The sequence below is a fragment of the Chaetodon auriga genome, chromosome 9 (genome assembly GCF_051107435.1).
Source record: "Chaetodon auriga isolate fChaAug3 chromosome 9, fChaAug3.hap1, whole genome shotgun sequence".
NCBI classification, from domain to species: Eukaryota; Metazoa; Chordata; class Actinopteri; order Chaetodontiformes; family Chaetodontidae; genus Chaetodon; species Chaetodon auriga.
In genome coordinates this window covers 26,734,512-26,752,101 of record NC_135082.1, presented here as the reverse complement: position 1 = coordinate 26,752,101, position 17,590 = coordinate 26,734,512, and the positions used below count along the sequence as shown (strand labels likewise).

The window sequence follows — 17,590 nt, the reverse complement described above, 5'->3', positions numbered from 1 at the left end:
CTGCTGCTCCACTGAATTCTGCTTTCATCACATTCTGTGGAAGAAATGTGATTGATGGTACTAATTTAATTTTGGATGGATGGATAGCGAATGGAAAACTGGCATGATACTAACCAGCGCCTCGTTCTGAAATGAGTGAGGATTCACTAATGCTCTCGCTGCTGTTCAGAGGAAGAAAAGGCTAAATGAGGCCTTCAAAACAGCTTAGTCGGTCAAAAACAAGGAACTGAAGAAGTAATGAGTTTCCAGCAGGCACGCTGAAATCAATGGCTAATCTACGAGTAATGAGAAAGACCATGTTTCATTGTGTTCACAAAGAATATATGTGTAAAGGCTTGGATCAAGTCAGTAGCACGGGGTATGTTGTTAATAACATACTGATCTTTTATCATTTGCTGCAAAATACAGTTTGCTGAAGATGAATATTGTGAATATTCCCCTTTATTTACAAGAGACAGCTCATTAAAACGGATTGGTTGTGCCATCTGCCGGGATCTCTATTACGCTGATCACAAACAACTAAACCCACACAGAAAAACGACGAGAAGCATCAAATTCACCCTGAAACGAATCAGTGTTGTCACTTCTGTGTCATGTTAGAGTTGTCAAAAGTCCCTTATGTCCTAACTTCCTGTACAGCAGTCAAAGCAGCCTGTGAAAAGTTCTCACAGGAGACTTGGATCAGCTGCACTTTAAATTTTCTTTCGTCTTTAATTATGTCTTTTTTTACACCCTCTAACTTGTGTATGATCATGTGTAGCCTCATGGGTATAATGCTATTTGTAACCCCTACAGCCAACAATACCCAATAAGTTTCACTTTCTGGGTTGGAATTATATGTCCAGCCCCTTGTGGCGATGTTAAGTGCTTTGCATAAAAGCCTCCATTAAATGATGGATGTCAAGGCTGCAATTTAAATCACATCAGTCCGCAGGGAGATGTAAAGAGTTCATAATACACAGATAAATGTGGCCATCTCAAGTTGAGTTTGATACAGATGCTGGTTTCTCAGCACCAAGGAGTGCTTAAGGTTGTTTATTATGCAGAAGATGCAGTAAAGGAGAGAAATGGAGCAGAGAGGAAGATGTACTGTTGAGAGACAGATATATATCTTATGCAGGCTATTTAACAGCTGTACAGAAATGTCACTGATGCTGTTTCAGTACCACGCTTGATGTAATCATACTTTGACAGACTAAGAGGTATATTGAGAAAACATTAAAGTCTTTTTCCGGACGAGAAGTGTCCGGCGTCATTGCCATTCCCTCCTCGCTGCACTTCACGTGGAATGAAACCTCAAGTCACAGCAGACTTATTCAGTTAGAGAACCACGGCGCTTCTTAGCCCCAGGATTTTCATTTCCTTTATTAGCTGTGATTGGAGCCTGTAGAGAATTATGCAGATGACATTTGCCACGCTGTACAGGTTTCTGCACATGCATGTTGATAAGCTAATAAAAGGGAATAAATGCATGCATGTGCCCCTTCATGTCTGCAGGTCATTTGCATGGCGGTTTGAGGTTTCGTGGGCACAGAGCAGTGTGTGTTGTGAATGTTGAGAAGGCGCAGCAACAAGAAAGACTCGCTTCCGGTGGGATCCCAGTGATGCATGCTCGAATGAAGGAGACGAGGCACAAGGGACCGGAGGAGGAATCGTGTTGCTCGTACATGCACATCTGCGAGTAGAAGATTGCTTTTGGTTTTGAATCGGAATACTCGATGAGATTAAAGCAGTGCATCGTCGTCTGCGTATGTGTAGAGTAAATCTCGAGGAGAAAGCCTCTGAGAGTCTTTGAATTGAGAACAGATGTTGGTTCTTGGCTGTCCGGAGGGGGAAGCTTTTGTCTTTCTTACACCGCTGCTGCCGTATTTTAGCGATGTGAGTTCTCTTGGTCTGCGTTGTAAGGTTATCTGAGTGTGCAGCAGCAGAGACGCTGTCAGTCTGCAAAGAAACAAACCCCTGAACGTGGTTACACAAAGCAGGCGCGTCCCTCACCAGATAGCTCATAGTCTTCTTCTAAATGTTGCAAAGAGATGAAAAGCAGATTTAAAATGAAGAGCAAACGGCGTCACATAGACATTAAAACTCCAACAGTAATTTCCTGAGAGACTTCTGTCAGTGTTTCGAGGAGCTGAGGAGCCTGAATGAGGTTTCGTCCTAAAAGTTTCCAAAAGAGAGAAAGTATGTAAGCGAACAGATGGCCAAGATTTGAGTGTCTCGACCTCCAGTGTGAGGAGGAATAATGCTGTTTTGTCTCTGAATATCTTTAACATACTGTATGTGTTTACTTGCTGTGTTGTTTCATATCTTTAAAAGATTTTGCTTTACGTGAGATCAGTTAGCCACATCACCGTATCGGCAGCCTGAAAAGTCTAAATGGCTTTCAAACGACGGTGGAAATGTCACATTAAGTTCAGTATCGACTGATGCCCCAAAGTTATTCAGCTGTTGTGTTGTGATTTCACTGTTGGTTTTCAAGTGGCAGAGCCGTAAAACAAACCGTGACTCAGTATTTCTCATCGCTGGAACAACAAATCCTCGTCTGTCCACAGTGTTGGTTTCCGTTTGAGCTCAGTCAGATCAGAGTTAAAAGAGCAAACTCTTCATCTCCTTCTCTCTCTGCTGAGCTGTGCTTTGACTTGTGCTCCAGCTTGAAAGGTCAGTTCAATTCAATGCAGGAAGATGTCTTTTGAAGTGAGCACTCTATTCTAATTTACCCCTGATAGGCTGAGGGGTGCACGAGTGTACTGTTGCTCTTGCTGTTGTTTTAGATCATAGAGCCTCTGAGTGGCAGCTGCAGGGATGCTACATGGCTTTGCCTTGTTTCTTGCAGTTGTATGTGCCATGATTACGTTATGTTACTGGGTTGACAAGGATTGCCCAAAGACAGAGTCTTTGGATAGCCTTTTGATCAGTGAATACATCTCAGATGGACACCACCTGATAAAGCTGCATGAAGTGATTCTTGACTAAAAGTGGCAGGTAGTGGCATACAACACCCTCTATCCTTAGACAAGGTACAGCTGAGGAAAAGCACCTTAGAAAATCCTTCTCACTTAGAAAATCCTTTTATTATCGTTGGGGCCCATGTGTGTTTGATTCGACATCTTCCAGTGGTGTCAGTTGGTATCAGTGGTTTTCTTTGCCTAGGTGAAGCACTTTGAATTGCATTTGTGTTTGAAACATGCTTCATAAATAGCATGTATGGTCTGAGCAGAAGAATACAGATGAATGGGATGGTAGCAACATATAGACTGCACCAATTTTCACCACCAAACAAAAACTAATGCCATCATCAGTAATGTGAAAGATACTACAATCACACAAATTCTCCACATAATAACACCCCTAATGGGAAATTCAACCCAAGTCCAGACAGTTATTGTCCATGTAACCCCCTCTTTGATGGAGCTTTAAATACACCAGTCATATTCACACGTATTGTCTTCTGCCTGTATGGTAGCTCGATTGGCTGCACTGGTCATTTCATTTTCAAAAGTGCTTCCTTTGTCTGAGTCACTTTGCCACAGGCTTGAGCTTAGCAGCTAGCGTGTGTTGTTAAGCTGTTGATGGGAACAAGAGAGGACATGAGGATGTCGCGTGAGCCTCCTCCTCTTCGCTTTGTTTTTTTGTACCTCATCCCGGAGCACTGTGGCACAAAGGTGGCGTGCCACTGGGAATGCACGCTGCATGATGCTGGACTGAAGTGCTGTCATATTTTTTCCCTTTCAGAAACATGTGTGCACACGCTCACCTTTACGTCTTGTGGAGCTAACTCACCTCTGTTGTTTGGCCTTTGCTTTCTGTGCCTGTTTCAGCTTATCTGAATTACCTTGTCTGTCTTGTCTTGCTACACTGATGTTAAGTGATGAGTTCTGGCATGTTCCGCTACATCCCAAAGGTGTTGGATCAGGGTGAGGTCGGGGATATGGCAGGCAAGTCCAGTTCTTCACACCAAAACTGGGAAAAGGGACAAACACAAACTGTTGACACAAGAGCTGAAAGGAAACTACTGTGTTAATCAGTGTTTCCTAACTTGAGGGTACTTGGGGGTGGTAAGACGAATCATAATGGGTCGTGATTTTATTCCTGGGGAAGGAAACAAAACAAAACAGTATTCTGCTACAGAGAATGACAGTTATTTTTCTAACTTTCCTTTTATTTTCCTATTTTCACTAAGGTGAAAGCAAAGATTAGAGCAAAAAACAAAACTCTTCAGGCCTCTAATGTGCATAATATGTGATAAATGGTCACAGTTAGACATGGCATGGACCAAAATGAACTTTTTGATTTGTAGGCCAATGGCTGGTAACTTCAACCAGCTTTAAAACTGCATAAGATACAGTGTCATTAAAATTTAAAAAGAGATGCTGCACATGAAATGAAACACTGCATCCTTCAGCCTCTGATATTATCACAGCATCCATTGTGAGATATGGCAACAATTCCTGAATGCAGGAGTTTCACCTGATCTCTTGCAAATGACAAGAAGAACAATCATCCCCAAAGGTCACATCTGAGAAACAAATCAGACCACAGCGTCTGAACGTGCAAGTCATGTTTTTAAAGCAGCCTTATCTCCGAACAACAACCTCTGTCCCCAAACATCCAAACCACAGCTCGCTTAGTGTGTCAGCCAAGCTAAAAGAAGCACAGCCACAGTAGTCGGACTGCGAGCAGACAGGTCAGCCTGAGGATTTCTGTCTTTAGCATGGACCTCGTGCTGGGCGGGGAAGGTCAGCCTCGCCCTCCAACTCCGTCTTCCCTCATTTTCACTCCTCCTCAGCCTTCCTTCTGTCGTCAGCCTTCTCTCCCTCTCATAGTTTTTGTCATTATGTTTCCTCACTGTCAGTGTCTACATCAGGGTTGGCCTGCGACCTGATTTTTAAGTCCGCAGAATTCTGACAATAGAAGGTAGACAGAGCTGTAATCCTTACATTTGAGCATGGCATATTCTTATGTTGTGTTTTCAGGCCATTTAGGCAACTCAGAGTGCGTCCACGACCTTTCAAAGGATACTCTTCGATGATTTCCAGTAGGTCTAAATCTCATTTGATCCAGTCTGCTCGTCAAGTGACCCCCATGCTGAGTCTCAGTTGTTTTCCTTCTTGTATAGACCATCACCTCTGCCCATATCCCTCGTCGGCATTATAAAGCCGCCCACACACCAAGAGCTGACACGTAACCAGGCCTTCAAGGGAAAAAAGGGTACTGCTGAAGAGAAAAACACAGGAAACTGCATTGACGAATGCGTGTTGCTTCAGCACAGAAACTGTAGAAAGTTCAGCAGGTAGAAATGCAACATTTCCGTTTCAGGTGGTAGGTTCAACTTTCTGCCAGGCGACAGACCCTTTGGCAATGGACCACTACCATCACTACCCAGCTGCTTTTTTGTGCTCAGCCTAATAACCCTTTCAGCTCCGCAAGTCAAGATTTGACAAAATGCACACCCATTTTATTCGTCTAAATCACAAAGTGGAGATGTAATACTGAAAAGAACAGGAACATTAAGTCGGGTGTCACCATGGTCACCGCTCCCAAATCTTCCATCCACACAGAAATCATAAATCTAAAATCTTCCCTTCGTCAGCAAATGTGCTTTCTGTCCAGGGAAAGAAAACTTAGTCCCCAACATTTGATACCGGCTTCTCTTATCCTCTTGTTATCCTCTGGTATAAAGCATCACGTGTAGCTTAGCGTCCTGACAAGATAGGACTTTTTGAGAGTTTGCACATTTGAAGCAGGGGGTAACTGTTCAGAGACCGTGTGCAGCTTTATACAGTGTCCCTCTGTGACCTGAACTGATTTTCTTCATCCTCTCCAAGCGCTCACAACCCAGATTTGTATCAGGAAGTGTCAAACACCTCTCGGCACCCTGTACTGTATGTCCTCGGTGTCTTTTTTACACATAACAGGACAAAAAGTTCTGTTCCCGGAGCAGGACATACAAGTCAACAAAAGCAGGACATACAGGTCGACTGAAGTGCTGTTATCATTAAAGCGTTTCTTGTGGTTTCAGACCCCTTCAAAAACCCAGAGAAGCACCTGAGGCCTCTTAAATATAGATAGATCAGTGTGATGTCAAGCCAGGAAAGGACAACAGTCTCTCTGATCCTGTTGCTTGTTCATCTTCAGCCTTGTTTGGTGGGGAGATAAAGTCAAGTGTCCACTGGGAGTGTCTTTGTCCACAATGCTGCGGTCTTTTTGTCATTATTTTTCTTGTCGTATTCCCAGTCGTGCTAACAGCTAAGTGTGTTTGTTATTAAAAGTAAGAAGCTTTTCACTTTTATCAGTTTAGGTTTTTTTTTCAATTACTTGAAGTGAAAAGAACATTAAAGGCGTTTTGACAATGAGTCCACTTTGTCGGCTCAACCTTCAGTACTTCATATCGATTGCAAGGCATTCAGTCGTATCTGAACACACCCACAGCATGAAGATGCCTTAATATAAAAAGCACTGGCCAGTCAACACTTGGGTAACAGTTAGACAAATAAAATGACATACATTTTGTATGGATATTGGTAGTCCCCAGAGGATGACTCTGTATGAGTTTAGTGTTTTGCATTAAATCTGCTGCAGATATTCATGGTCCCCAGTGGATGAATCATGATGTCTTATGTTGTCCTTCATTGTCAACCCTTTCATAAGCTGTCCCATCAGGGCAAAATTCCCACTTGTGCAAAGAAAATGTTTGCAGACCCATCGGGTAGATTTCCAGGAAACTTACCTTATTTCCCAGAGGATGATGGGAATTATTTTTTTGGATGGTGCTACTTTTCTGTGGCACCACACACAGGCAAAAATCAAGTAGACAGCAAATAGGATTAAGGCATTTTGTCTGGTAACATGCTGAGAACAGCCATGCTTCCCATAGGATGAACCCTTTCGACTTCAGCGACCTCGTTGCTTTTCCTGCTGTTCCTTCAAACAGTTTCAGCTTTAGGGAGGCAGTGATGGACCCTCACGTGGCCACTAGAGGGGCTTTGTTTTGTTATCCGCTGAATGACTCCAGCATGTCTTTTGTGTTTGTTGGTTTCATTTTTGGGATCATGCAGGTATCACACATTGAAATGTTGCATTTCCAACGAATGGCATTGCAGGCCAGAAAGGTCTCTTGGTGGTATTTTGATGTACAATGTACCAAAAAGGAAGAATGGCAGCTTATGATGGTGTCGCACGAGAAAATCTAGCTTTGATATGAACTCTTCCATCTCAACCCGGGAACACGATCGCTCACCCAGAGGCCCGCTTTCCATTTTGTTCAATATGTATGTCAGTTATTTCAAAATTATAGCTTCAGAAGAGATTGATATGGATTTATGCATGAAACTAGGCGTTAAACAAGCAGCAGACATCCTTATGTATAATACCGTCCCTCACAGCCTTCCAATTCAGAGCAATCATTTTCCGCAATTGTTGTCTTTGCTGCAGAAAGTAAACATTGTTGTAATTCCACCCTGAAGGCCACGCTGTTCTTCTTCTCACAAACAAGCATGTTCACACAACACACTGCACTCTTTCTGTTAGTGCCTATTACCCAACACACATAAAATCCAGGCGGCTGTTCAAGCCTTACATTTCTCTTATTTCAGATCAGTGCTGAGAGGTGTGTTTTTATACGCCTGAGTACTCACAGTCTCAATAGACTGTTCAAATGCTTTGATAAAGTACTTTGTCCTTGTTTTACTTGACATTTTATTTGCTTTTTGTTCAGGGTGCTGTTTGAACATTTATGTTCTCTCTTGGCATTTTTACAGTGACTTGCAGTGGATACAACAGTAAAGTGACGGATGTGTTTACGTAGAGCATGCTTTAGATCATTTAGTGCCTTTGTGATTATGGGCATGATGTGCCGCTGTGTCTCTACACTAGAAGTTAATATCACTGTAACTCCTCAAACACACATGCGAGTACCTCTGATTATTTAAGTTCTTCATGTTGTCTGGCCACACCAACAGCCTCTTAGTCAGGTGAAAACAATGCTGAATGATCTGAAGGGCGCAAAATAAACATTTGTTCACAGAGAAGCCCAAGAACAAGAAACTACCTCAAATCACAAAGCGAAAAAGCCTTGATTGTAAAATGTCCTGCTGCTTGGAAATCTGAGCATAAAACAGATTTGTATGTTCATCATGTACAGAAGATGTTCGTGTATGCCTGAAGCAGGGCAGGATACAGACTAATGTCTTGTTCTTGGACATAATTATAGGGGTGTATGTGCAGATTTGAAGAAATTGCTGAAATGGGTTGATGATATGATTTTGGTCAGATCAGATTCAGATAAGTGACTCCCAGAATGAACAAGAATGACTAATGGCCAGATGCCTTTTAGAAGTCCTGTAGAGTTTTATCAAGAGGGTAAAAGTCTCAGCTCTTGAGCTGGAGTGACTCACTGGCAGTTCTCCCACTAAAGAGGCCATTTTAAAGGGTCGAGGATACTCACACTGAGCTGCGCCGTGAGCAATCATGGCCATTCAGCTCATGCTGGCAGCGGTGCAGATGGTTTTCCATAGGACAGGACAGCATGGAAAAAGGTGTTATCTACCTACCTACATTTTGGAGCTGTTGAGCCAATAGGCTGCACAAATATATTGTATTTGGCATCACAGTGGATGGCTTTTAATGTGAAGCAGCTGCAGGAAATGATTTGTTTTAGCAATCAACAAAGATCAACTATATCTCCAATATGACGGACAGGAACGTAGGAGTGACGCTAAAATCAGAAAGACAGTTCGTAACAACAACGTCAGTGAGAGCTGAGCATCGTCAGACTTTGAAAAACAGAGTTTTCTCTTCAGTCACATTTTGAGCCAAACAGTTAAGTGCAAGACGCCTTTTGTCCTGCTTCTGCTTGACGGTCTCAGCTTTCTCTAACTGTTCACAAACAAATATCAAACATTGTGAGGTGTCTTTTGGATACGTGGTTTGTGTTATCTGTTTGTAACTCAGAGTTGTTTCAGCCTAAACTAGATCTTTCCTGGGTAAATAAAGCTTAAATAGAAATTAAATAAATAATCATCACAGTGCAAATTGATTACAGCCCCTGCAGCAGACCGTCACCTCCCGATGAAATGAATCCTCACACATGCTCATAGGGAAGAGTTGTGATGACAACTTCTGTTACCTGTATTTTCGTTATTCCAACCACCATAAATTGAACTGGTAAGTTGGATCAGTGTACATCCCGTTTCCACTTGGCCAAAGGTTTTGACTGCTCTTACAATGTATCCCAAGGGCTGAAATAATCTATTTAATTTCCCAAGAAAGTCTAGCCATTTGTAGAGTATCTAGAAGGAATGGTTTAGCAAGGACAGCCACCCCCTCCAACAAAAGCCAGTAATTGCAGAGCAAGGACATGTTCATACTTTTCTACAAGCCCCTGCTCGACGTACCACTTCCTCAGGCCCACATATAATCTTTCTTTGTCAAGTGAAAATTATTTTTATTTTGTGTTGGAGCCATGATGACTCATATTGGCTTGAGGTATATACAAAGGACTGTTCTGAAAATTAAGGTACATTCCACAACACTTTCCTCTGTAACAGCAAAGTTTTTTGAAGTTTGTATGACTTCAATCTTTAATAGTTAATTTCATTCTTGTATTGTAATTATTATTGGACACATGCTGATGATCTATACATGTACATACATACAATACATAGTAACCATGTATTGATTAAATGTAATCAGTTACTCAGATACCATTTAGTAGTATGACTGTGCTAAACAGTGGTGATAAGTGGTGATGTCATTTTTTACTATAAATTAATTATACACTTTGCAAAACGTCAGAAAAGAGTGAGCAAGTCTGCGGCCACGCTAGCATATCTGTGAAACGGTATCTAGGGTGGTGCTTTGTGCAAACCGCTAACTTAACCATGCTAACGCCCTCACAATGAAAGTGCTTGGTGTGAAACAAGCTAACAGGGTCTCCATCTTGCTTGAGCTCATCAATATTTGCTAATTAGTGTGATGGGAAAATCATCAGTTTTGCACCTGGACCAAACATCTGTACCAGCAATACGTCAGGTAGTTATTGAGACATGTCAGCCTCATGGTGGTGCCAAACAAGTTTCCATCCATCCCGTATTTTTCACAGTGTTTGATGCACCAGCTGTCCAACACTGCCGTCACTAGAGTTAACCTGCGAGTAAATGTCCACCAAAATGTCCTAAAACCCATGGTGACGTCTTCAAATGTCTCCTTTTGTCCCATCAATAATTTAAGCCCAAAGACATCCAAAGAGAAAAGCAGCAAATTCTCACATTTGAGAAGTTCTAACCAGATAAAAGACTGACATGATTGATCCAGTCGTCCAAGTTGTCGATTAATTTCCATCAATCAACTAATGGAAAACTCAGCAACTTGTTACAACACTAGAATTTGCTGTGTAAATCACCCCGGTATCATCTTTATGGATGGATGTTTCAGCTTCATCATTCCTGTCATGTCTTGTGGCAGATAAAGGTTCAGTCGGTGTATCTGAAACATCAGTCCTCAAAGCAGCACTTTAAAGTGATTAATCCAGAGCGCTGTCTGTTGGTTTGGAGGAGAGTTTTTCCTCCTCAGTCGGTGCATCGGGGTGAGGAGAAAAACCGACTGCTGACTCGACACGGTGATGAAGTAGTAGGAGAGGAGGAGGTGAGCCAGAGGTTATGTTGACAGAGAGATGGAAGGCAAGAAGCAGGTAAGCGGAGAGGGTAGTTATTCAAACAAAATGGCAGAGGTGGCGCGTTTGATGCCAAGTTAATGACTGTTGATCATGACTGATTAAATGATATACTCTGCTGGGAGTAATGAGACTGCAACAGAGGAACTCCAAATCAACATATTCAAGAGTCTTTGTCCTCCAGCAACATGGTTCATAGATTTGTCAGTGACAGGCCGGACTGCCAAAACGTCCTGTCCTCTGGAGCATCAAAGGCTCCTGTGATCATCAGGAAAGATGGCGTCCATGACCAGAACGCTGAACCATCGCATGTTCAAAGAGTGCTGCCAATTTTCCAACCGTCTAATTACTGTCTGTCTGTTATGTCAGACAGCAACATGTCGCCATTCATTCAGGAGAGCGCCTTCTCCGGTGTAATGACCTCAGTCATTTGCAAGAGACACGCAGCAACACATTATATAAAATTAGGCTTTCTAAGGCAAAGTCATCCTGTTCTCTACCAAAAGGAAGAAAGAAGCCTCACATGGACTCAGTCAAAGGCTGATAACACAGATTAACAACGCTTCTCACCTGCGTGGGCCGGGCAGCATACAGTTTTTAACTACAGTTGAAGTCCATCTTGGCACCAGCAGATCAATCATAGTGTTCAGACCACTCATTCAGTTCCAATACATCACTGAGCAAGTGAGCTAATACTTAAAAATATTAAAGGGTAACCTAACCCTAACCCTAACCCTAACCTCTGTGAAATAATACGTTTAGCAGCGAGGAACACGAGCAGAGGGGCTAAATGTGGCTGTTTTTCAACTGTCATTAATTAAATAAACCATCACAGGATCAGGGGAGATCCTGATCTCGCTGTTGAGAGCCTGATCTCCTCAAAGGATGTTATCTGAAGATGTCTGAGTTCTCGCTGGAAAGGGGTGGGGGTCTATGATTGGCCATATGCTGTCATCATCATGAAGAAGACGTCTTTATTTTTCTGGCTTTTTCAAGTTTAATCGAGCTGCTGCTCCTCCTGGCTCCACGCTGAGTAGATCCACCCCTGGCTAATTAACATTAACATATGCAGACCTTGACTGTTCGTTTGCTGTTGATCCCAGTGAAAACAGCCTCAGAGTCTGTTGGGGAGACTGAGCCCCCCCCCACCTTTAATGAGCTGCAGTCCGCTGAGCAGCAGATCAGCCAGCTCCGACTGTGCCAGATGAAAGCGGGCTCCTGTGCGCCCGAGCTGGAGGCAGCTGGGTCCTGTGGCTCCGTCCTGCTTGGTGATGGCTGACGGCGAGGTGAGGATATGAGACAGTAGGACAGTGTCTAGTACATCCAGGTTGACTGTGGAGAAAAGGAAACCAAGACCCTGTCTATTAATCTTTGATCCAACCTCAGAGCATCCCCTACTGCTGGTTATAACTTTCTGGCTCTGGAGGTAATTGACTCCACCTGGCAGAGGAGCTGAATCTCCCGGTGGATTTAGAAGTTGTGGAGTCAGTTCAGAAACTGCCCGCTGACAGTCTAAAGGTAGCCAGACCCCCACTTGCCTCTAAGTCTGTCCGTTTCTTCTTCCGGCTGCTTATTTGAACTGGCCTGACCTGCCCGGTGTGTGTTTTGATGCTGGCGGGTGTAAGGGTTCAGCTCCAAGCATGCAGAACTGGCTCATGGCTGCTTGTGCCGCCGTCAGTCTTTCCACAAAGCACAGATTCAGTGTATTTTAGTTTGGAACACGTCTTTCTGTCTGCAGGCTGGTGATGGCAAATGTGTTCACTTTCGTGGACTGACAGCCACACACACAGCGTGGTGTGTTATTGCCACTATCATAGGTTGAATAACACCTGCTTCATTCGTCGTGGCCTGCAGAGACTCAGGTGCGTAGCTTTGCTTTCTGACAATATTCGTCTCATTTTCCTTTTTCATAGTTTGATTTTCATTTCTCCCTTTTGATACACCTTTTCTATTTTCTATCACATAAATTATATCACATTCATTATACACACACACACACACACACTGCAGATTATTTAAGTGAGTTTCTTGTCAGTCTTCATCTTCATAAAGAAAAGTCGATGCAGGTGCGATGCTCGGCCTTAAAGGTGCCGTCGATGAGGTCACACGTTCACCTTGCCTTTATCAAACCCTCTTTCCTTTCCCGACATCGTAAACCTCCACCATCACACTTTCTCCTTCTCAAACGTCTTCGTTGTCCTCTGAAGGAGCGCCTCGCTGTTTAGAGTGCTCTCCGGCACACCGAAGCCCCAGCAGGCTGATGGGAAGAAAGTGGAGTATTTTCTCTTTGTTTCTGTAAGATTGGAGGTTGCGCAACCAAATTAGTGTGCTGGGAGCATCCGTCTCCTGCCCTTTGAAGCTGCCTGATGATCCACATTCTGCCTCTCTCTCGTGGGACGGCAGCCTTTCAGCTTCACCCTTGCGGTTTATTTGCAATGAAAGCTCAGCGCGTTCTTACGGTATTCCCTGCCCCTCCCTGACTCCCCCCTCGCCGCCCTCCTTCACGGCCGTGTCGGCCTTGTTTGATGGCTCGTAAACCTTCAAATGCAGTTTGAAGAGCACCCTTCAGCAGCGAGGGCCTTTTCCCAGAAGTGACAGGTTTACTCCGCGGGAGCGTGTGGTGGCGAGGTGCTTTCACCGTGCTTGTCACATGAAAGCTCGACCTTGCCGTCACCCCATGGGTTAATTTGACAGACTTTGTGAGCACGCAGCAGTGCACAATTGATTAAGGTTCAAAGAGTCTTTTATCAGCCGCTGGTAATGGGTGTCCGACATACAGAGAGAACAAGAACACCTGACTCGTCCTCTCCACTGACTGCAGAGAAGATGCTAACAGACACGGCGAGAGATGAGGTGTGTGTATCTGTGTGTGTGTGTGTGTGTGTGTGTGTGTGTGTGTGTGTGTGTGTGTGTGTGTGTGTGTAGCAAAGCGAGCAGATCTCTGCTCAGGTGTGTCCGTGCCTGTAGCGATTGCCCACACGCCCGTTTCGAGGCGTAAGCTCTGCTGTGGAGTTCGTCAGCAGGAACGGAAACGCACACCTTGGTCGTTACAGCACGGCGTGGGTCAGAGCTCGTTTTGTCCGAGCGCGGCCGCCTGAAGCGGTTTATGGCAGCGGGTGAAGGTGGCTGCGGTCCCTGGATGACCGCTCCCGCCAACACGTGAAAAACAAACCCCACGATCACAGACTGTCCTTCTCAATTTGTGGATTTCTCTCCTGCTCTCTCATTGCTTTGTCATCTCTCTGACCTCATCCATCTCCTTCCCTCCTCTTCCTCCTTTTGTTCCCTCCTACGATTCACCTCGTTTCTCATCCATCCCTTCCTTCTCTTCCCAACCTCCTTTGTCCTGTTTTCTACTGTATTTCTATTTTTGCCAACAGATCTGTGCAGCAGAGCAGATGAAAATGAAGGAACATGTTAATCTCTCCAATCATTTCCTCATCTGTCTCCTCTGTTAGACAAGATCATTCTGTTGTGACAGAAGTGTGGATGGGTAAAATCAGAGAAGATCATCTTTGAGATTGGACTGTGAGGTTCTTCAGTAACCAAAATCAGATGAAACCTTTTGTAAAGAGGCCAAAGGTCAGAGTCTCAAGCAGTGATGATTCTGTGACTCCTTACAATACAAAGTGTCAAGAGCAGGAGGAGCTTCAGTCTCTTTATGCCCATCAAGTCAAGTTTGTTTGTTTAAGTCTTAATGACAATTAGTGTGTAAAGAGCTTCATAACAGGCTGCGTCTGAATCGAGATGCAGAGTTCATACCAGAGTCGTGCAGCTCTGTCAGGACACATACCTGCCTGTACTGAAGGAGAAGATAAATAAAATGACTGTGAAAAGTTAAAAACATTATGAAAACTAATCATGCACATGCACAGCAGCCAATGAGGGATCCACTTAAATGGCTTTAGTTTGGTCATGTGACATTAGACCGAGCACGTTCCTCAGGACGGGTGCTGTGACAGCGTAGATGCACAGTCACTCAACAAAGAAGTCTGTTAAAGTCATTTCTTGACTTTCTTCCTGTTGTAAGGCTCTCTCTCATTGGCTCTCTGTGTCCGTGCTCCTCCAGGTGCCCTCGCCATCCTGATCCCAGAGCTGGACCTCGTCATCTCGCTGGTCGGCTCGGTCAGCAGCAGTTTCCTGGCGCTGATCTTTCCCCCCCTCCTCGAGATTGTAGCGTTTCACAACGAGGACCTGCCGCCGCCGGTGATCGTCAAGAACATCTTAATCAGCTTGATTGGGTTGGTGGGGTTCCTCACAGGAACCTACGTCGCCATCGAGCAGATCGTCACCCGGAATGGACACAAACACGAAGAGACGTTCTCGTCCTACATGGTCCAGTGATGAGGAGGAGTGACTGCTGGCAGGTGGACGTAACACACGCGGGCCATCCAGAAACCATTTTAGGGCACATTTTAATTTCGTTCCTCTTTGATTTGCTGCTGTTGGACACGGCGAACATTTTAGGCTTCATCCATTTCATGTTTAAGCGTGACGGAGCGCTTGGCGTGTTTCATCGTGTCACCGCTGCACCACAGCGTCCTGTTGAATCTGACATACGTGTCTACTGGCAGTTACTCATGTTTCAGGTGCAGCCACGTAGTACAATCGAATCCTAACGTAATTATGACGAGTCATTCCTTCAGTGTCGACGTTTTTAGAGGTAAGTTATCATTTTGACAGCCGGAATATATGATGTGTTAAAATATTTCAGTCAAAAAATCAAACTACCTCACAAACTGGTATCGATTTGATCTTTCTGAACTTTTTTTAACGTGTGCACTCATAACATCTCATTTCGAGCCTTTAGCGTTTGACCACCCACCACCTCATTTAGAAAAAAATCAACATTTTGTTTTGTTGCACTTTGATTTTTGCCTTATCCAGTGAAATGGCACACTACTATAACCTAGACAAACTTTAGATCGAGTAACTGTAACTTTACGATCGCTGTAGGAGAACAAAGGGGTCGAGTATCAACCAGTTCATGTTAAAAAGAATCGTGGATTCATTTTCAATTTATAGACCTGTTGTGTCCGAGAATGTTTATAGTGTTTATGTTCACCAAAGGAAAAAATAATCCTCGTTGTGTAATTATGACTTCGTATCTCATAATAACGAGATCTTCATGCAGTCATCACAGATGCAATGAGATCAGTATCTCCTAACTTTGAGAACAAGTCCCAGCTGTGAGCTGTGGATCTCGTAATCATGAGATGCTCACAAAAATATTCAGAATCACTTTCACTTTGGTTCAAGCGGCAACAACAACATTTGACAAAGGGAGGAGGAACAGTTACAGGCGTAGTCCCCTAAAATCAGCCAGAGCTCAAACACCCGACTCAGCGAAATCAAAGCAAATCAGACATCTGACTTGTTCAGGACACGATGAAGAATATTTATGTTTGAATCTGTCTTAAAAGCGGTTTTTACTCTCGACATGTTCTGATGCGGATCTGATGAGAACCCGGACTGACGAGCACACGAGAACCAGTCAGATCTGTGTGAGAGTGAACCCGAGAACAAAGCCCATCAGACGATAGAGGCTTCGTTTGTGTTGGAGCTCTTTTCTTTAACACTTTTCTTCTTGTCTTTAAAACTTTTATTTTTCCGATCCGATTCTTTTTTTAATGTGTTTTTATGTTTTAATGTATTTACTAAATTAAGGGTTAATGGTATTTTTAAGTAGTCTTTTTTTATTCAACAGCATGCATTTTTAAGACTTCACTGCTAACCTTGAAAATGTTGTTTTGGTTTAATTACAGAAAAGAGCCGCATGTAATATAATGTAATATGTATGTAATATAAAACTCAAGTTTTAGTTACAAGCTGTAGGTATTCTGTTCGTAATGTCGACGCCATCCATCCACCTGCTGAAGCAACACGTACTGTTCACGTCGCTCGAAAGCTTCTGTACTTGTTGTGTGTCTTCAGTGTTTATGTGGCAGTAAAAAGAAGGATTTTTGATTTCTGTCTTTCAACAGAAATGCAGGTATTTATCAGTGGAAAGTGGTAAAAACTGAAAGCTATGAGCCTTATGAGTAAATGATTTGTCGCAGCTGCTGGTCTGAACCACGGCTGACGTTGCTTCTGTGTATCTGCTCGTTTGTTGCACATGTAAATGTCACAGAAATGTTTAATCTAGTTTAAATGACAGAACACATGTTTTCTCCGTCTCCTGGATGGATGCTAGGAGCTAAAATAGTTCCCACTTGACACTTTAAGAGAATGATGATGATGATGATGATGATGATGATGATGATGATGATGATGATGATGTGCAGCTACCCAAAGAGGGTGAACTTTGCTTTGCTCATTTCGGGCTGCAGTTAATGATGTTTTAACCCTGTTCTTTATTGTTTTAATGAATCGATTGTTTCGTTGCCCAGAGAGCCAACACATCATCCTCCAGGTAAACTGTTGTTTCATCAGCAGCTTGAAAAGCTCCAAAAAACAAGCGTTTGAGATTCTTACTCGATAAATTACTTCAAACAGATGAGGCATTTTCATTTCACAGTCTTTCATTTCTTTGTTCTTCGCTCAGAATAAATAACATTTAAAGTATCCACATGTGCTTTACTGTCTTTTCTAGGTAGCTGCCAAAAAACAAAATCTTACTGTTTTTGTCCAAGTTTTGGTTTTTATTAAGCTTGAAGCGAAAAACGAGAAACATTCGGCTAAAGTCAGAGTTTGAGCAGGACCAAAGCCAACAGTGAAAACAGAAATCGAATCTTAAGATGGACAGAAAGGACATCAGTGAAGCTAAACTACCGAGCTAACTCCTCCTCTGCCACCACTGTCAAGTCATACGAGGACACTCAGAGGATTAAGTGCAGCCTGTTATCAGAACCATCAGTAATCAGGCCGTGAGCGCCTCACAGATTCTCACTGAACAAGGAAGACACGACTAAATGTGGAGGA

General features: G+C 43.4%; 1 protein-coding gene across 1 annotated transcript in view; it reads left to right on the top strand.

Annotated features, from left to right (window-relative positions):
• Positions 1-17,233, top strand: part of slc36a1 (solute carrier family 36 member 1) — a 34,344-nt gene extending 17,111 nt beyond the window's left edge. The window contains exon 12 of the mRNA XM_076738525.1: positions 14,739-17,233. Within this exon, the coding sequence (XP_076594640.1) occupies positions 14,739-15,013 (275 nt within the window). The 3' untranslated portion in view covers positions 15,014-17,233. The remainder of the gene's footprint in view (positions 1-14,738) is intronic.
• Positions 17,234-17,590: the final 357 nt, after the last annotated feature.